General features: G+C 34.1%; 3 protein-coding genes across 13 annotated transcripts in view; 1 reads left to right on the top strand and 2 right to left on the bottom strand.

The window, feature by feature from the left end:
• Nucleotides 1-20,610, bottom strand: part of LOC134851724 (fizzy-related protein homolog) — a 213,096-nt gene that overhangs the window by 161,091 nt on the left and 31,395 nt on the right. The gene's annotated exons all lie outside the window — the stretch shown is intronic.
• LOC134851808 (dipeptidyl aminopeptidase-like protein 6) overlaps nt 1-20,610 on the top strand; it is a 113,885-nt gene that overhangs the window by 87,960 nt on the left and 5,315 nt on the right. For 7 of the 11 annotated variants that reach the window (XM_063868046.1, XM_063868048.1, XM_063868047.1 and 4 more), the window contains 6 exons: nt 17,732-17,942; nt 18,311-18,426; nt 19,633-19,787; nt 19,904-19,976; nt 20,057-20,183; nt 20,441-20,595. In XM_063868046.1, the coding sequence (XP_063724116.1) occupies nt 17,732-17,942; nt 18,311-18,426; nt 19,633-19,787; nt 19,904-19,976; nt 20,057-20,183; nt 20,441-20,595 (837 nt within the window). Of the gene's footprint in view, nt 1-343; nt 640-3,334; nt 3,813-8,663; nt 9,870-15,601; nt 17,022-17,731; nt 17,943-18,310; nt 18,427-19,632; nt 19,788-19,903; nt 19,977-20,056; nt 20,184-20,440; nt 20,596-20,610 lie in introns of those variants that run through there. The other 4 variants (XM_063868057.1, XM_063868053.1, XM_063868049.1 and 1 more) reach the window with 4 other exon arrangements.
• On the bottom strand, nt 646-3,371 carry LOC134851274 (centrosomal protein of 19 kDa-like). Its single transcript, XM_063867281.1, has 4 exons — nt 3,320-3,371; nt 2,421-2,762; nt 1,840-2,027; nt 646-1,240 (listed from the first exon to the last, which is right to left on the bottom strand). The coding sequence occupies exons 1-4, from the start codon at nt 3,369-3,371 to the stop codon at nt 893-895; spliced, it is 930 nt and encodes a 309-aa protein (XP_063723351.1). The 3' UTR covers nt 646-892.

The raw sequence follows: 20,610 nt of genomic DNA on the forward strand, positions 1-20,610 counted from the left end.
ACATAGGTCTACTAAATTTCAATCATAACAGGACTTTTTTGATCTCATGTGCCTAATTTCCTATAGAGAAATGTAAATTATTCGTTATCAATTTTTACAATTTTACAACCAGTACGGAAAGAAAAAAGGTGTACCATCGAACCCTCTGTCCTTTTTTCTGTACTTCTTGTGTAGCATCCTTTGCAACATTGTTTCTACTAAATGCAAAGCCACAATATTCACTAGAAATCAAATGTTCACTCTTAATCTCGACCCAACCCATCCAATACATCTCGATTAGGTGCTGAAGAGTAGCGGCTAATCTCTCTTCATCCCTCTGCCTCTCCTGTAAATTACTTTCAGAACAGCCACACAATGAGTTGTTTCCCATCATTTTCCCTAACAATTTTAACAAACCACATGATAACATACAAGCTCGGCCATTGTAACGACATTGCATTTTAACTGTCCTGGTTCAGAGTTTTATTTACTGACAACCAGCTGAGCATATTATATTCCAATTTTGATCAAATTTTAACGTTTTCCCCTCACTTTGATATTGGCTTGGCACTAAATACTTTGTTGTGGCCAGCTATATTTCATTGACAACATAACTCATAATACTCAATTGGTTATTCAGACATGATGCAAAATGATATGGTAAGTTGCTATTTCCAATTAACTTATTATTTCGAAGTGCGTTTTAAAAAACCTAACCAGTAAATAACGGCACTAGTAATTTATATTGCTGGCATCAATACTTGGGTCGCTCATAATCAACCAATTACAAATAAGAACATTACAAATTGATTAAATCTAACAAAATTACAAACATTTTTTCCCAATTTACAAAAAGTTTCACGTAAAGTTAAAAGCAATTTTTCTCTCAGGTAAAGCCAGTTTTGATCTGCAATTAGTCATCGAAAAAGTCGTCAATATCGTCAACAATTAAATCATCAGTCTCTTGTTTATTAATATCTAGTCTACTTTCATATTTTTCACTTTCTTCTTTTAGTTCTGTTTTCGAATTAACTTCTTGAACACGTGGGCTGTCATCATCAACTTGTTCGTCTTTTTCTGGTTGACTTGATCGACCATTTTCAACGTTTCCGTTCACGTGATGATCGTTAATGCTCGTTTGATTGTCATTCGATTGTTTTAGATCGTCGGTTTGCTCGCTTCTTTTTTGTTCATTTTCGTTTTCTTCTTCGCTGTCTAAATCCCACTCGCATTCTACTTTCTCTTCAACGTCGAAATTGACCTAAATTAATTTTTGAAGTATTGCCTTGCATTTTGACATCATTCAGGTTAGATTTTCAGCCTACTTTAGAGCATTGATCATAAGCAGACCCATTAACACACCATTTTAAAATGCAATTTTTTAGGTTTAAGCAAAAAATCAAAGATTGGCTGATTTAGTGAAACTGATTTATACCACAAATCTTGGATTAATGTTGTAACAAAAATGATACAACAGCAATCTTTTACACAATTTTGGACTTCGTTTTTGTTCTTTCACAACGCAAACAGGAAATTGAAGAGGTCGACAAACGACTTATAATAAAAAAAATTTGACGCAGAAGCGAAGACAAGCAAGAAAGCGGCAAAAAGAAGATTCAAAATGCACAAAAACACAAATTTGCAGGCAAAAATTAGAAATGCAATAAATTTAAGCCAACCACACAAAATTTGCGGATACAACACTTGCTTTAAAATTTCCAATGCTAAAATGCTATGCAACAAAAGTTCAAACAATTCATTGAGCTAGAAATTATTTTATAAACTTGCTTGTTGTTCCTGGTCTGTTTTGAAAAAAATTTTACCAACTCGTAAGACGACAAAAAATGTAAAATGTCCAACTTCTTTGTCGTAAACATAGTCCGGATGTCCGGGTAGTATCTTGTTCCTATCAAATGTCTCTTCCATCGCCAGCTTCTTCTTCCGCAGTTCCTCGTCATCCAACTTGTTCAGGTCTTCTTCTCCATCTACATTGTGGTCCATATCCCATCGTACTAACACTGCCTCCTGCGAGAGTCCCTTGAGGTGACCTGTAGAAAGTGTACAACGTTCAGAGATTAATTAAAAAGAATCTGTGCCAATTTCCAACAAATTTTGCTAACAGCTTTAAATTTTCAGGTTAATTAGACTTCAACTCTGTCCGAAAAATCAATACAAAATTCTTAGATGACCTAATTGTAAATATAACACCCTCAAGTTAAGGCTCAGCAGCGATCATTCATTCACATGGCAAAGTGCCATTTAATTAGTAAAAGAGAACCACTGCTAATCAATTGATCAAAACATCTTCTTAAAAAGCCAGCAGAAAGGGTTCACTTTTCGATAGCCACACAGAGAAAAAAAACTACATGATGATTATCAAATGTCTTCCAATCGAGGCTATTTTCATTTTCTTACAATGGCTTAAACTCTCAACATCCTACCTTGTATGAGCGTGAGCATTTTTTCTAGTTTGTAATTGGTCAACAACTGCAAATGTTTCGGGTGTTTCTTCCTCAGCTTCTCCCCCACCCCTTTCACGTCACAGTCCTTCGTGATCAAATCTCTCAGAGGCATCTTTCGTTTCCTTACTCTGTGTCCTTTACTGCTACTATTTGTATTGTTACTCGCAACATTCGCTCCATCTGAGTCCCCGTTAATAAGCGGGGTGGGCGACTGGTTCCGATCATCATCATGGACAGGTTTATCCTCGTAGAAAATTATGATGGCCGGTGGGTCATAGCTGACACCGTACTTGATTAAAGTAAGGCCCTCAATTTCGAAATCTGAAAAAGAAAGCATACCTTCGCTATTGAACATAAAAATTAAATTGGTGCAGATTTTTGATTTATTATTAAAAAAAAACTCGAGACACATGCAGAAAATAATTTACCAAAAAAATTGATGAAGTTCATTTTTTTGAATTTTCTGAGAAAAACTAAATAACTCTCGAGATATTTTTAGGCAAGAGAATCTCTACCGGCCCCAAAAAACTTAAAGGGGACGAATGAGAGGTAATTTGTACTCTTCCGTTAGCCTATACTGTCCCTTCAGATCAGCTAACAAATCAGGGAAGCATTTCACTTCAACCTTGTCAGATCCAGGTATTTTTAGACACTTCCAATCCAATTCAAAGGAAATGCCAATTTCAATTCGCTCCAAAACAGTCGAGTTCTCGCATTAAAACTGTTAGAAAATCACGCAAAAATTCTACTTCTAATCACCATTTTAAAACACTAATCAACCAAATAATGAATTTGATACTTTGCTTGAATGGATGGAATTCGTCCCATATGAGATTTTTTTGCAATAATTACCAATTCAATTTATCTTCCCTACTGACCATTACCGTGGATAACGGAGATCTCAGTTGGTCGCAAATGGTTTTTTGACATAACCTATTAACCGGAAAGGCCCTCCCATTACTTGCTTTTCTCGTCAAATCCTTCCAATGCTTATCTCAAAAAAGTTGTTAAAAGCTACGTAAGAGTTGAGATTATCGCCGGATTTGCTTAATACATCCTGCGTTAGATATGCCAATTGATTATTTATTCTACGATAGAAAGAACCATCAAAAATATGCGCTAACATTTTTTTGCTTTTCAAAAGCGATAATTCTTTTGCAGTTTGTGATTTAGACAAACTAGTCGATCTCCTTGTCATTCATTCAGTGTAAAACTAATAACTACCCAGTCATTCATAAGCAGACACTGTCTGTCTTAAATTATTTAATTCATATCTTCTGACCTGAAAATATCAATTGTATTGCTCAAATGAAAATGGTCAGATTTGCAAACCAAAATATTGGCAAGAAAACAGCGAAACGGAAACAAAAGGTAAGCTTTTTGAGATAAGCTTTTTTTGCTCTTCTCCCAAGCCTCGTAACAATAATTTTGAGCATTTTTTGAAATGCATCATCAGCATGTAAAAATTAAATTACAGCATCGGTTAATCGAAATCGCGTGATCGAATTCTATCAAGGTCAAGCTAAGGTTAACCCAAGGTCGAGCTAAGGTTGCTTTAACTATTTTGTAGATCAAGCCAGCCAAAGAATAGATACTTTAGTTTGATTAACCTAAAACAGTTAGTTCAAACCTAAAACATCAGAAGTTGTCTATAATCTTTTGTAATTCGGCCAGTTACTCTAAAAACATATCAGCTTAAGTAGAGCATGGCATAAATAACAAGCCACTGAAAGCTGCATGTACATTTTTTTTTAGCTCAGTGTATCATCACTCATTACCGCGGGAAAACAACTGGCCATTTTGCATAATTTCAAATAAAAACCTTTCTATTCGATGCATCATCTATTGGTAATTAAATTCTGATTTAGTTTTCAGTCTCGTGAACATTATACAGTATGAATATTCTTATATCAAATCAACATAAGATGCTTCGAGTAAAATCACAACTTTTGCACCTGATATTAATTTTCTTATATATGAGTTAATATGCTCTTCCTTTCCAGTTTTATGTATTTATGTGAACTACACTCTTCTAAAATTTAATGTTTGAAGCTATTCCATTGAACGAAAACCACCAAAAAGATTAAACCGATTCGAAGTTAAACCGATTCAAGAAAAACCTGTTCGAATTTGCTGATTTTTAGTCTAATTTCGAGCGAATAAAATGAGCGAGCAGGCCTGTTTTTGTTTGTTAAAATCAGTTACCACAAACAATCATAAGAATGGGTCAATTCAATTGATATATCAATTAAAACAAAACTTCAAAAAAACACGCTTCAAATTTTTGAGTTTTGGTCTAATTTCGAGCATGTAAAGCCAGCGAGTGCGTCTAATGAAACAAGAATTTATCTTTTAATCAGTAAAAAAACACTTAGTTTTACTCCATGAATTCGAAAAAAAATAGAAAACGATTTCAAAATTCATTTTGCTAAGCGAAACTACGCTCTCCCATGGCAAATGTGAACATAGCATTAAATTAAACATATTTTTTGAGAAGTTCCAGACAAGAAAACTTTCAATCACTGTTTCTTGAAAATGAGGCAGCGTTAATATGATTTTAGTAGTCGATGCTTAGACTTTCAGAAATTTTCTAAAGTAACGAATTAAAATTGAAGCAATTGAGAATTATCAAAAATTAGAAATAAAAGAAACTGAGAAACTAGCGAAACAAGCTATGCGCAAAAATGAAACTGCTATTATATATGATTTAAGTTCTGACCATTGACCATTTGGATTCGTGTGCTTTAGTTTTTTTTGTTTTCCACGCAACATCAGGTACAAATAATCACCTGAATAGGCCGAGTGCTAAACTAAACTAAAGCATTTTCAGTCGTGATTCGAACATTAAAAACTTCCAAAAAACTTTCCCAGTGTCGAAAACTGGTTTAAAATTTCTGATTTTTAGCACAATTTTGATCAAGTAAAGCGATCGAGTTACGACCTTTATATAACTATTTTTTTAATTTAGACTTTAAAACTAAAAACATTTAATTATACTATATAAAAACTAGTTTTGGCTGTATCATTTGGAGCGTTCTTGGAAATAAAGGCTTTATATAACAAATTTTGTGCAAAAAATTAGAAAAATGTTTCAAAATTTTATCTTCTTGTTTGTCATTAATTTTTTGCAGAGAAATTTTGCCGATTATGTCTAAATCAATTTTTTCTACCCGTTTGATTAGTTCTCGTATCGCACCACTCACTAAATATGACACTATAATGAAGAAAAAAAAACAGTTTTTATTTTTTTTATGAAAATGGTCGAAACATTCTGTGCTTCTGGCTGTACCAATATGTTAGCAAAATCTGCAATTTTTTTAAGACATTTCGAGCGTTCAAAATTAAAGGTTTCTAATGAGAACACGAAACGGCCACCCTTGAATTAACTAAAACAAGAAAAACATTAAATCAGAAAATAACATGAACTAACTTACGCTGCAAAAAGAATTTTCAAAAACAAAATTTAAAACAAAACCTACTTAAACAGCTAACAAGGAAAGCTGAGGACTAGAACTTTCCCTGATATGAGACGCCAACTGTTTCGTTGTTCCAAGCAACTTGTATTCGTTTTTATTTACGCAAAATCAGGTACTACAACAAAACGTCGTACGAAGCTAAATAAAATAACACTTTGCAGCCCTTAGTAATTATTCGAGCGCATTACCACGTTATTACACACTTCCAGAAAGCATTCTTGTTGTCGAGAAAGTTGAATTGATTTTTTTTTTCATTTAAATTATATCACACTTATTTAATGGCGCCAATTAAGCCAATTAAAGTAAGTAAACCTAAAACAAGATTTTTTCATCTGTTGATTGAGCTCAAAAATTATTCACTAAATTGTTATTCTAACGCTTCCATTTCCCTGCCAAAACGACTGAAAACGGGAAAACCAAAATGAAAATCAATTTTTACTACAAACTCTAACGTTTCTCATGTATAAAGATATTTTTGGCAAGAACTATTTATTTTAGTTGCACTGCAACAAGATACAAAAAACAAAAAAAACTTCAAAAAAACTTTTTGAAAATATTGAGGATAGGGAAAATTTAACTTTTTGATATCCGAACAAAGACTTCGTAGAATAACAGATCGGTTCTTGTACCAAAAAAAATGATTTATTTGCAATTAGCAATTTTATAATGCTTTCAATGAAATTGAAACTGATTAAATAGAGCGATCGTTATGTCATGTAAGTCAAATATTTTAACATTAAAGTTGCATCAATTGTTTTCGTTGGATGAACTAAGTTGGTAATGAGTTTGAATAAGGAGCCGTTGACCGGCACTCCCAACTCCAGTATCAGGGAAACTTTCTCTTCTAAGAATATATTAGATTCGAATTCATCGATTAATTAATTGTCAATCAACGCAGCGAAGACATTTATATAGGTCATATTCAATTTCGCGGATGGACTTTTGATGGCTTTTAGTTCAAATCAAATTCAATTGCTATAGGGAAAGCAAATTAGGCTACACAATTATGAATTTACAAAGGGTTTGAAAAAAGCGAATGACATTCCAAATTTTTAATTTTCGGTGGCATAAAATATATATCTATTGATCTAATTTTTAAAATTAAAGCTACAACTATAAAAGATTCTAGGACCTCAAACAGTTTTGACGTGACATGTTATTTTTTAAACTCGAAAATTGATTTAAAAAAACAACAACCTGTTTTTTGGCCTCCTTGAGATCATTCATTCACACTTTATTCACTCTTTACACTCATGTAAAGCAGCACAGCTTCGCACATCATAATTGACAGAATGGAACAAAAGTAGTTTTTAAAACTTATTCATTCCGGAAATTTTTCCGTTTGCTTAGGCGTTACGATAAAATGACGTTTTTTCTATCATTTCTGCCTTCCGAAAAAAAATAATTTTATTTTTTTTTGCTCCAAGCTGAATATGTCTAATCCTTTCAATTCTTTTCGGTTTTGCTGCTTATCACATTGAGACAATGCAAAAATACCTTCAATTTGTCTCAAAAGCAATTTATTCAATTTTTTTTGGACACTGCTTTGAAAAAAGGGTTGTCTCAAAAGTCAGCCTTGGGGTAGTAGAAGACAGTTGTTATGCGTGACTTAGGAAGCCTATCTCAAAGCACGTCTACTTAATATGCACGATTTAATAACAAATTGGCTTTTACGTTCCATCTAACCAAACCAGACTGATATATGATAATTGCGATGGTCTCTCTTTAACCCCGGAACTTCAGGCCTTGAAGTTTTTTAAAGGGTAGCCAGCCTCACATACAAATGTATTTGTTTTCCACGAGTTGGTTGAAGTCAATGAAGAAAAATCAATGTCGTAGCTTTACTTATAAGTTTACTTTTAACTTCATCATCTTTTAACTTCATCAACAATATCGACCGAAACTTCAACTTTTTTTACTTCTCTCATTTTAACAACAATATCGACCGAAGCATATAACCGATTTCAATATAGATATCTATTTTAGCTTATATGAACCCAATTCAGATGCAGCTTTTCTAGCTTTGATTATTTTTATAACTTGACCCTGGTGCTATGTTTATCAGATTGGAAGCCAATACAGACCATCTGAGTTTTTGGGTAAAAATGTAGGGTGGTGTTGGTAATTTCTTCAGGCTAGCCAACGGGGTTCTGACCATTTTGACCCAGGACTCATTGATTAAACTGTCGGCAATTACCCAACTTCAAAGTCCCAAAAAAATTTTGTAATCAACCGTATCAAAGATAAAGACTCTTTGTTAAATTAAACTCTGCTCTTTTTAGTTAGATTAAATTTTGAAGCTCTAATTTATTAGCTGATGTATTTAAAATTTACGCGTGTCTACATTCAGTTTGCTTCTGACTGACATATTTATTTTTCTCTGAGAATTGCAATTTGTCAACGTCATTTCCTTTTATTTACAATTTTAGTTGTCTCGGTGAAAAAGCATAAATTTTGCAAAATAAGAGGAAACAACAGGGGAAATTGAGTGACAATTTTACAATTTTCTCTCTCCCTAGCAAGCAAATGTTAATTTTCTCTCTTACCATAGTTCTCTCAAGATTCACTCGTGATTGCTATATAACTGCAAAAAAAAGAGAAAAACCTCTTCAAATATGAATAGTTCTCTCCTGGTGCGAAAAAACTGATTAGTAATTAGGCGCACTTGATACATCAGCATACAGTATGCGAGGTGGAAATTACCTGGTGTATTTCACCAAATCTGCTAGTATTTGAGCAGTTCAAAAAAGCAGAGATAAATATCAAAATATCAATTATCTGTTTTTAATGCGATCCCTTCTCGAGTAATTTGTTCCGCTATCGTTCTCACTTATTTTTCTCAGCTAGTAAACATGTTTTATCATCTATTACCATCACTTACCATCCGGGAAACCGATCCACCATTTTATACATAAAGTCGATATATTACTTGACGCAATAAGTATCATTTTTTTTAAAAGCATAGAAATATCCTCCAGCCATCCTTATACACTTCATAATCTCTGACTTCGGGGTTAAAATTCCATCTTTAGTCCATTAGCGGTGAAAAAAGCAGTAAAATCAAATGCTCCAACTTATACTTTTCTTACTCTTTTTAAAAACTGCTTTAGACAAAGCGGCAAAAAGCTTTCTTTTATCTGCAACTGAAATTTCTCAATAAATTCCCTTTTTATTCGCACTAGCTTCCTCTTTTGAATCTTCATAAAAATATTAAATTGGCGAAGAGGCCGTTCAGTGAAATTCATTTAAGTCACCTCGACAGCGTATCTGATTTCTATAAAACTAAGTCTTGCGTACATTACATTAGCAGCTGAAGGCACAGAAAGGAAGAGCATTGTATTGCCTATGCTTAAATATTAATATGCTTTTTCAAAAAAATTATTTCATCTCCGAAACGAAACATGGTTTTTGTTTACCGACTCTGTGTATGAACAATAGTAGACAAGTACCCATGTTTATTTTCTACATAGCGCAAGAGTACCTCGGCACACCCATACTGTAATACTAGAAATAGCTTCTAGTTTTACAAGTTTTTCTGCACTTTCTTAAACCGAACCATATTAATCAAACAAATCGAGAAGCTAAAAAATCGTACCAGCGGAAAAATTATAAGAAAATGCCGCCAAAATATTCAGCAGTAGATCAAGATGAAGACACTGACCAGGTACCATATGCGATGTCCAAAAGTATGTCATTCGCCAGCTATTATCAGCCAATCGATGATTGCGAAACGAGCGAAGGAGAGAAAGAACCCGGTTCAGAAGCAGATCTAAGACAAAATCGCGAAGCTGATACAGAAGAAATAGTAGCAAACAATTGTAGTTTACCTTCGATTTTCACTCACCCGAGGAACAATGTTGGCCAGAGTAAAAAAGAGAGCAGCGTTAACTCAATAATGGCCAATGAAATCGCGAAAGCTCAAGCAAATATACCAAAGTACAGTTCGGAAGAAGTAAGAAGTTTCTTTTTGTCTCTGATGATACAGATCAAGCTTAAGAGTTTCGGCCATGAAGCAGTTAATGGATTTTAGTTAATAAATTAGTTATTACAGGCCAATTATCTAATATTACTTACCTAAGTTTTACTAAAGTTTACTACCAACAAGAAGGTCAGTCTCTCTAAAACAGTTCAATCATGTATGATGGCAATTTTCTAATTTTTTGACAGTATGTTTGCTCTCTGCTGCATTAAACTACCTTACTTTTCCAGCCACAATGGTTCAACATTTATAGAAACAATTTTTCCTTCAGTTTTGGCTATATATCAATTTTTCATTCAGTTTTGGCCATACCTCAATAGTTTTGACTATATCATTTTTTAAATTCTCGAAACCATTCAAGACAATCATTTAAGTTTCTCTTGAATAATTAGATTCTTGTTTAGAAGATTTCAAAATAAACTAGTTGCTTTAAAGTTGCGAAGTTTGCTGTTCCAACCACTGGAATAGGGGGAAAAACTTTGTATTTAGCTGTTTTAGTTTTTTTTCACGCAAGTTGTGGTAGGAACTTTCTGTGCTACTTTCACAGCAACGGGCCATTCAATTTCAACTTGGATTTTTTCCATTAATTGGTACCAAAATGCATAACAAAAGCTATGATAAATTATTGAACTAGACATGTTCATAGGGATTTTAACCTTAACCTTAACAAATTTTTTGCCTCCGATAAAGCTTTAGAACGGTTGAAAAGTAAAAAAAAAGTTGCTACAAGCAAAAAAAAAACTAACGTGTACCAAGTGACATGAAAATTATCCGAAAAGACAAGACAACGCCTTTATAGTTTCGCCTAACATCCGTTCCTGGATATACGTTTCCAAACAAAAACCACATGGCCTTGAAATGTTTTCCTGACTTTCTACTCCATTCCAATATGCCCTATGACATTCTATCATGTAGTATTCTATCACACTTTCCAAATTACCCTATGTCAATCTTCATCAAGCTATTCCACCATATTAATAAAGTAATAAGAACGTATCCCATTTCTTTCAATAATCCACAAGAGAACATAGACTAGAGCACAATATTGAAGACCAAACAAAATTTTTACACTAAAATGTCCCAGGGGCCATTTTCAACATTTACTCAACTTGAGCAAAAATTGTATTTCAACCGAGCCGAGCGTAAATAATCTAAGCTACGCTCGTTGAAAATATTAACAATTAGTTCCCAACCTGTTTTTCAAAAATTCGAAGCTAAGTGAATATTCATGCTATGAAATGCATAGCTGCACGGTGCAAACACAAGCTAACAACGCCCAAACAGTAGCTTTAAAAGGGTAAAAAAAAGAAAACAAAATAAAAAACTAATGACTTTTGAGAAAGAAATTCCCTTCAACGCAACTTGAACATCAGTGATCGGACCTTCAAGTTTTACAGTTGAATGCACTGCGCAATTGTGCCACTGAGGCTTATAGCAAGCGGCAAAAGAAAGCTACAAAATGCACAAAAACAGAATTTGCATGAAAGAAAATTCGAGATGTAACTAACTAAAGGCAAACAAACCATCTTTGCATGTAATAAATTTGGTATGAAGTCAAATTGTAAACAAATTATGCATTTCAAAATTTGCGCGAAATACAGTGAGTTATAAAAATTCTGAAAGGAGGTTGTTTTGTAAATGTACTGGTATAAGAAACAAATAGCTTTCTTTGGTTCATTTGATGAATTATGAATGCATCAAACTGTTTTAACTTGCCAATAATTAAATGTCAACCAACATGCTATGAAATAGCTAATTATTCCTCTTGCTTGAAAAAATAACCAAAAGTAGCGCTAATATTTGCGTACAAGGTTGGAAAAAATAGTACGTAATATCACACTGCAGTGTAATCGATAAGAAACTTAACTGATTCAAAGTGACAATTCTAAATTACGCTGAAGAGAAAATTTCACCCGGTTAGAGAATCGGCATTTCAGACCCAAATTAAATGCTTGAAAACAAATATAAATTATTTCATAGGGGCAGTTTAGGTTATCTGACACCAGTCGATGTAAAAATTTCGGTTGAATTCCTTGTAACTTCGTGCAAAATAGTTCTTAAAAATAAGGATTTTTGAGAGTAATTAGTTTATTAAGCTCCTTTGTTTCACTTCTTAAAAGAATGAATCCTCACATATTTGCGCACTATTCTAACGCTATATCAAGCCGTTCAGTTCAATTACAACTTTTGTTCCAATCTGTCAAATTAACTTTTTTTAAAAAAAATTCAAGACAGTTTTGACTACATCAAAAAAAACTGGTGGGGCGTGAAGTGTGTGGTGTTGCTCGTTTTACGTACTTTCGAAAAAACTTGCTCAGAAAAACTGATCTGAATAGTTTCGATTTTCAGACCAAATTTGATGAATTTTGCAAAGGGGCTCACTTCATCACACTAATTCTATTACTAATTGATCATGATTTTAAATTAGCTAATATTATATCTTCTTGATGCAGTTAGTAACCTATTCCAACCTCTCTTTACTTAAAACTAACACTAACTTAGAAAGGAAATTTGATTTTTAGTTTTGCACTGTTTTCAACTTTACTTTTATTTAATTTTAATAATTGAATTTGATTGCAACACTCTAAATAAAACTTGATCATAAAACTTCAAGAGCCCTTTTTTCATAATTTGACACAGCGGCGAAGCAAAAATTCGCACCATTTCCGATACGATCGAGAAAAAAATCGAAAACAAAGTAAACAAAGTCGGAACTGCCGAAAAACTAGACAAGTATTAAAACGAATAAAAAATTATTTACTCAGTTTTTTTTTCAAAAAAACAAGCCAAGACAACACACTGTGAAATTAGATTTCGAAAAAAAATACCAAGTGGTAAAAAAGCCGAAAATAACTTCGGATTAAAGAGTATTTTTCGTCTTAAAGATAAGCAAAATCCTTTTTAGCCGAAAGAAAATCAACAAGACTTAAGACTGATAACAACTTATGAAGTCTAACTCAATCTCAAAACACACACACACAAAAAACTCTTCTTGTCCATTAAATGAAACAATATGAGGTCACGGAGCCGATCTAATTTAGGCCGAAACCCATTAAGCCGAAAAAAAAATTAAAAACAAAACGAAAAAGTTCAATGTTATTATGTCTAATAAAAACTCCCCCTCACCCTCAAAACTTACCTATATACACATACAATTTTTTTTCGTTTGTCGAAAGACGCAAAATGGGGCCACCAATCCCATTAAATATAGGCCGAAACCCTATCAAGCGGAACAAAAAGAAAAAATCGAAACCGAAAGAAAATTGTTGTCATGATAAACTATAAAGTCGAAGAAAATTAGCATTTGGGGCAATTGAGAAAGGAACAGTGAAATTATGTTTCCATTGAAACTAATCAAAAAATAGGTCACAACTTGAGAAAATATAAGCGGAAAGACTACGGGCAGAAAAAACTTTTTATGCGAAAAAGAAACCAAGAAATATACGAAGTCAAGATTAATTAAATTACAAACAGCCGAAAAAACCAAAGACTGAAATGTAAGTTAAGCACATCAAAAAAAAACAATTCTAAGATGTGGCAACTAAGCCGACAAAACATAAGTGGACAAATGATAAGCCAACAATTTTTTTTGGAACGGAATATTTATATTTCCAGTTTGAAAAAAAAAACAAGTCCTGTCAGATTTGAACCCAGGACCTTTGCCGTCCTAGGCGTATTTGTTACTCCACACCAAAAGTGCCCGATCTGCGAAAAATTTCAGTTAATTATGAAGTGAATACCTGATAAGTATAATTCAAAGGATTGTCTTCGGTTTTAAATAAGAAGGTCTTGAAAAACCAGTGGATTTCGATTTCTAAGCAAACAATTTTTGTTCTTCAAAAGTGCACCATATTTACAGCGTCTTTTAGTCTTCAACTTATGATCTGCTGTTTTAATTTTCGAGAACACAAGCAGAATGAACCATCAGATTCCTGTCATGATTGTTGCTCTTTGATTGAATTCAAGCAGAGATTTCTCAGACTCAGAAATCATGTCCCTTAAGGTCTACCCGGATTGAATAATACGTTAAGAACAAAAATTACAGCAAAACAAATACTGAATATCTGACAATATTATTTGCTCATCAAGCGATGAAACTTTGAAATAATTCAGAAAAATGTTAACCATGGCAGTTTTTAGCGATGAAATATTTCAGGTTATTTCATGGCGCGAATTAATACAATTAGCAATTAATACAAGTTTCCTAAGCAAGCTCATCAAGCAACGAAACTTGTAAATATTTCAAGTTATTTTATAGAGTAAATATAATTTTTCTAAGCAAGCTCATCAATCGACGAAACTCGTAAATATTTCAAGTTATTTTATAGCGTAAAAATAAGTTTTCTAAGCAAGCTCAGCAAGCGACAGAACTTGCAAATATTTCAAGTTAGTTAATTCGCTAAAAATTAAATTTTTCGCAAGCAGCCTCATCAAGCGATGAAAGTTGAACTATTTCATAGCATGCATTGGCTCGGAACAAGATTAAGCAAGAACAAGATTAAGCAAGATATTTTTATCAGCAAGATCGTCAAGCAATAAATTTTCATAAGAAGCGATGACTACTAAAAACTTCTCGATTATTCCAGATTCAGAACGCTTAGAGTTCTAGAGTATTGTTGCCGAGCTTAGGTGGCAGCAATACGTTGCGCTCGACAGCAACAACTCAACAATTGCGGCTACTGAGTACGGAAAACATGTCATTGGTTTTATTATATAGATAGATAATTGCTATATTTTCGGTGCTTTTAAGCACATTCAGTAGCGTTTGTGTCCCTGAGTGGTTTACAATGCAACATGAATTTCATCGATTTTTCAGGATATAGAGACATGTTATTTATTCTCAGCATCTGATGGAAATTAATCGCAAAATAACCGTCAAGCCATTGGCTCCAATTTTTTCATGCTTTTTCTCCATATGTCATTGACTATATTTAATATTTTGAGGACATCCCCGATCACACTGATGTTCTTTATTACTATGCCAAGTTTCAGCCCCTTCGTTAAAATCATCAACCAGAAATTGGTAAAAACGATTACTGACATACTACAGATCTATATTAACTATAGATATAATATTTGTATAATTTTTTGTCCCAGAATTTCTCCTTGGTCTGTTTTCTCAACAACTTGCTACTTTTCCTCTCAACATTGTTCCGAGCCCAATCTTTTCTTAACCCAATACCTCAACTTACAGCTGCGTTTGCATTCGAGTACAAATCTCTAAGACAGGATTTATGGGAGCTTTCTTAGTCACAATCGCAAAAACCGAAAATCATCCGAATCTCGAGAACATACAAAACCCGACGTCACGTTCAAAATTTCGCTGCATCTGCAATAATACTACTGGGGGCAACTGATTAAAAACTACTTAAAAATGATTTTAAAAATTGGGATTTCAGAAAATTCGTTCGAAATTCCTTGCTGTTGGGAGGAATAGAACGCGTTAGAAAGCCACCTGAGAAAAAAAATTGAAACAAAAACTTGTACAGGTTGCTTCATTCAATATTGGGGACAGATACTTCAGTTTAGATCATTCATACTTTGTTTAACTTACAAACAACCGGCACCACAAATAATAACCACCAGCTTTGATCAATTGCAATAATGTCAAGATCCAATCAAACATTATAACTAAATTGATTTACGATAAGCCGTACCCAGTTTTTGTAGTAGTCAAGATATTTAAAGCCGCAGGTGAAACACCATAAACTTTTGTTACCCCTCCCTTCAAAGTACAGCGATGGGCTATAAACCTGGACTACCTATCCTTTAGAACCCAATTGGGCTACGGGGTTCGCATAAGGCTGGGGTACATTTGATATACGATCGGCCATTTTAGCGATCTAATACACCCCGCATGGACACGGACGTACCGTTTAGCCTCATTTATAAGCGTAGCGAATTATAAAATCATGGGTTTTGTAGTCTAATTCTGGTTTCCTGGGGAACTGATCTAATCAATTACTAGCTACGGGCAATTCATCTGTCAAAGCGGGTAGCTCTATCTCAAAATATAACTTAATTACCCAAATAGCAAGAGGGCAGCACACTATGCCGATCAAATCTAAAGGCATTCATTGTTTTAGTTCCTTCCTTCAACAAAAAACTACTCTGAAAAATCTTGTCGTTTTGTTTCATAATACTCTTTTATAACATCAAAAACATAAGTTTCACAAAATTTGATCCTCCTTTACGGGTCATTTCCGCTTTGCCATCATATACTTTACTAAGGACGATTGCCTGAAATTATTACATAGAGGTCATAGCAAGTCATTTCCACAGCATTTTCATGAACCTGAGAAATGAAATAGGAAAAAGGGAGTCAATTATTCGAGTCTCTATTTTGAACTTCCCTGCGGCCTTTTGAAATGGGGACACACGATCTCGTTCGGTTATTTTTTAATGAAAAATACTCTTTGGAACTAGCTCAGAAATTAGTTTTGCATTTTTTCCATTTTCTTACTATTTACCACCGGTTTTCCGTAAGGAGGTCCTACATTATTTACAGTCCCTGAATACACCAGTATATTGTTTCCTTGCTCAACTATAATTTTCCCCAGGATGCGAAGCGTAAACTAAACTTATAGTTTTGCTATTTTCACAATATTTCCTGTAATTTCACCTTTTTATTTCAATGGTATTTTTTCAATCAACTCGCTCTTTCCACAATCAACTTGGCACGACGCATTCTTCGATCGAAATTAAACATTTGTAAAATCAATTTTATCACAATAGGACAAAAAAGTTGACAAAATGTTTATCAAAGATAATTAAAGACAACAATTGCTTTTTGTACTAAATTTAGCCCAATGCCTTGTCCCAATCCTGGTGAAACTTTCAGCTACATCCTGTTGACTTTTTGACAGCAATAAAGCAAAATCAGTATTAAAAACGCTTTAAATCCTTTCCTGTATTGTGCGACACCAATCTTCAAACAAAGCCTTTTTGATAGCATCAATTTAGCATCTGCTTCAAATTAGGTCAACGCATCTAGTTACTTTTCGAAATGGACTAACATCTAGCGGCAGTATTTTAAAAGCATCTCCCAATTGAGTCATTTTTTCTCTTTTATTTCGGTTTAAAATGCCGCCTGCAGTAGCACATCAACCACAGCGTATGTACACGGTGAGTTTTTTTTTGAAAATTTAGGATCTTGACAATTGAGTTGAAAAAAATGACATTTTCTGCAGAAAAAATACCGATAAATTCAGAGTAAAAAGTTTCATCACGAAACTCCTCGATTCCGGCCAAAAACATCTATGGCAAATTGAAAAATATTGTTTTCCGTCAACAACGTTATTTTGTCACTATGTAGATTTCTATTCCGTGATACAAAAATAGCCTTGTTGAAAACTACCTTGATCACAAAACTTTTGAAAGAACTATTATACAAATTAATACTACGATAAAAATTCCTTCAAATTATCTTTCAAAGTGAGATCATTATTTTCAATACCGAGGTGATGAATTCACAAAATAGGCGGCTGGTAAATATACAGTTTCGCTCTTCTCACTGATCAAAAACTTCATGTCTAGCGCAGTCCGGCCAGAAATGCAATCCATCAATTTTCCACGGGCTATGATAGCCCTATATTGTTTGATCTAACCTGAGCTTAGCTGAAATCATATCACAGCAGCTCAATTCCGGTAAACTAAGAAGAAAATACTCGCAACGACAGCAGATCAGAGGCGACTAAAAACGGGCTGCATCGCATTTTCTCAAATGGATTTTAGTTTGATGTAAGATGTTCTCAATTTTGCAATGGATGGAATTTAACTTCTATCAAACAATTCATCAGTAAACATTTTCCAATTTGTTTCTTTTATGTTATCAGGACCTGGTCGGGGCCGAGCCGGAGAAGCGCAACTGGAAAGGAATTGCTCTGGCCCTGCTGACCATCTGCTTCGTGTTCCTGCTAGTGTTCATCGCAGTTCAGGTGTTGACCCCTGACCCCATCAAAACAGGCAGTGTGGACATCACTCTACGGCACGTAGCCGACACTTCCTTGACCTCTCCTAGAACCGCAACTGTACAATGGCTGTCAGGTGGGTGGCATTACTAGGAAAGAGTGTAGTCAATGGCGCGATTCTATCAGTGGCGTCCAAAACAGAAAACCCTAACGCCAATTTTTCTTCGTATCTTTTTCTTTCTTAGTATATTTTTGACATGAAAAAGGTAACCAGGAGATCAGCAAAAATGAATCACTTTTCGTTCTTACGAATTTAATTTACATATCTTAATCTTAGCCACAGACGCCATGAATTTTCATCGGAAGACTGAAAATTTCAAATCAGTAGTAATCAATATAGTCTAATTGACAATAGACATTAAAAACCCTCAGGAAATATTTCAAGACTTCCCATTATTTCGCAAAGCTCGCAAAAGTGCAAAAAAATCACAACAATGTGCTCAGGATCCTCACTGGCAGTTTTGGATTCGAACGGAGACATAGCAGTGTATCAGGGCTTGGACGAAATGACTGACGATGGAAACTACACAAAACAGACCCTGGTCACAAGAGATGATCTGGTAAGACAATTTCGACATCTGCCGGAAAATACTTCAGCAATGAAGTACTTGCATTGCAATTGAATACCAAAATTAATGCCCCCTCCCCAAAAAAAATAAAATCTTAATTATAACCATATAACAAATAGAGGGAAAGAAGGGAAAGCGGGCCTCTTAAAGACCATTGAAAATTGGGAGGAACTTTGTATTCGGATGGGGTTTTATTGTTCCGAGGTTCAAAATTTCGATCTTTTTTCAATTTCGAGAAAATAAAGCGGGCCAGCAGTCTTACAACAGCTTATTTATGCCTAGTTAACCCCTGAAAACGTTGTTTTAAGCAATAAATTGGTTTTTGGAATTTTCAAGCGCCATTTTGAGAAGCAAAACCTTCTCAGTTTTCTACAAAAAATTTTGCCTATATTTGCCTATATTACTATGACGGTCAAATATGCCTAAGCTATTGTTTTACGTCAGAACCATTTATCACACCGTTTATCAAGCAGAAAAAATAGAATAATTTGAAAAAAAAAATTGTAGTTTTTTAAAGACTATGGTCGGAACATTCTGTGCTACTTGCACAGTAACCGGCTGACCTTAATTTTTTCTTTTTTGTTTTCCATGCAAAATCAGGTGCCACAAATAACTATCCGAATGAGCCAAGTGATTTATCATATTAAAATCTTTTCAGTCGTGATTCGAACGACATTAAAAAGTTCCAGAAATTGTCCCAGTGTCGAGGAGAAGCTGGTTTCAAATTTTTGAGATTTAGTATAATTTAGAGCGAGCAACCCGACCGAGTAACCCTCCTTATATGACAATTTACTTTTTAAAACGTTTAAAGATAAAAAACTTGATTTTATTGTAAAAAAAAACTAGTTTTGAATTATTCGTTTAGCTCTTATTTAGGCTAAAAAAGGTTTCCTACAAATGTTTTTTTTTGGATTTACTTTTTTGAATGTTTTTAACTTTTTTCTGTAGAACATTCATTTTTCGAAGAAAAATGTTTCTGTATGATGATCGCGTTCAAGAACTTATACGCGATCGTTTAGTTCTCGAATCACACCACCCACTAGAAACGACACTAAATTGAATAAAATAAAAAAAATTCTATTTTTTCAAATAAATATTGTCCGAGGATTCTGTGCTACTTGCACAGCAACTGGTTAACCATGTGCAGTTTTCAAAAATGGTTGAAAAAGTTAAAAGAAATCTCATTCTTCTTTTTAGGCCCAGTTTGCCCACAACAAGGACTCGCTAGAATGGTCTTTCTCGCCAGATTCACAACAACAGTACATCCTATTAGCGAGCGAATTCAAATCTACGACTGACAATAGCGAAGAGCCCCGCAAGAAATGCAGCATCATCGACAAAGATGCTCTCACGTTAGCACAAAAACATGTCCGAATAATCTAATATCATCTCCGAATTATTAACCTAAATGCTATAAAAGTTTTCAAGACTAAGAACACATGGTGAAAACCAAAAATGCTCCTTTTAGAGTGAAGAAAAACCTTCCTGACAAGTACAAAGCGTGCAAGTGGTTCAAAACATCAGATGGAAAACCTGCGATTGTAAGTTAAGATCATCACTATGCAAATTGGGGGAAAATGCTTTCAGAACAATATTTCAATGGTAGATGCTTTTTATGCAGGTAGTAATAGACGAAAATAGCAACGTGCGATTGATTCACTTTGAGACTTCAGACAGTAAAATGTCGCCACTTCATGAAGCCGCAGACAAAGAAAACGTTTACGGATCACCAGATCTATTATACCAAGGTGACTCTTAACGCCATCAGTTGTCGATTTACAAAAACACATAGAAGAACCGCTAAAATTCAACTCCGGTTGCCTATTTATAGCATTTTTTGCCAGCAAAACAAAAAGCACGTATTTTGGATGGAAAACAAAGCATAAAAACAAGCTATTAGGGTATTATTTAGGACTAAATAAAGTGATGTTATTTTTCAAATTGGCTTTTTTGGGCTACAAGAAATTTGAAACGCCATCTAAAATAATTGAGCTTCTTATTTCAGCTTTAATCTGGAGAAGCTCCGAGCCGGCTCTCTGGATATCTGAGAACCAGCAACGTATGGTATTCGCTGGATTTCACGACTCCAAAGTGGCCAAATCTGAAGTGCTCGACTATTACGACGGACAAACTAAATTGAAGCAAATAAATTTTCCCAAGGTGATTTACTAGCTG

Source organism: Symsagittifera roscoffensis, chromosome 7 (assembly GCF_963678635.1).
Source record: "Symsagittifera roscoffensis chromosome 7, txSymRosc1.1, whole genome shotgun sequence".
NCBI lineage: Eukaryota > Metazoa > Xenacoelomorpha > Acoela > Convolutidae > Symsagittifera > Symsagittifera roscoffensis.

Bases quoted from the DNA above. Each gene is read 5' to 3' on its own strand.
- LOC134851274 (XM_063867281.1), bottom strand. From the start codon at position 3,371: ATGTCAAAAAACCATTTGCGACCAACTGAGATCTCCGTTATCCACGGT. The intron at 2,763-3,319 runs GTCAGTAGGGAA...TTTCTTTTTCAG, and splicing joins CTCCGTTATCCACGGTAATG to ATTTCGAAATTGAGGGCCTT. The intron at 1,241-1,839 runs GTTGGACATTTT...AAATTAATTTAG, and splicing joins ACTATGTTTACGACAAAGAA to GTCAATTTCGACGTTGAAGA.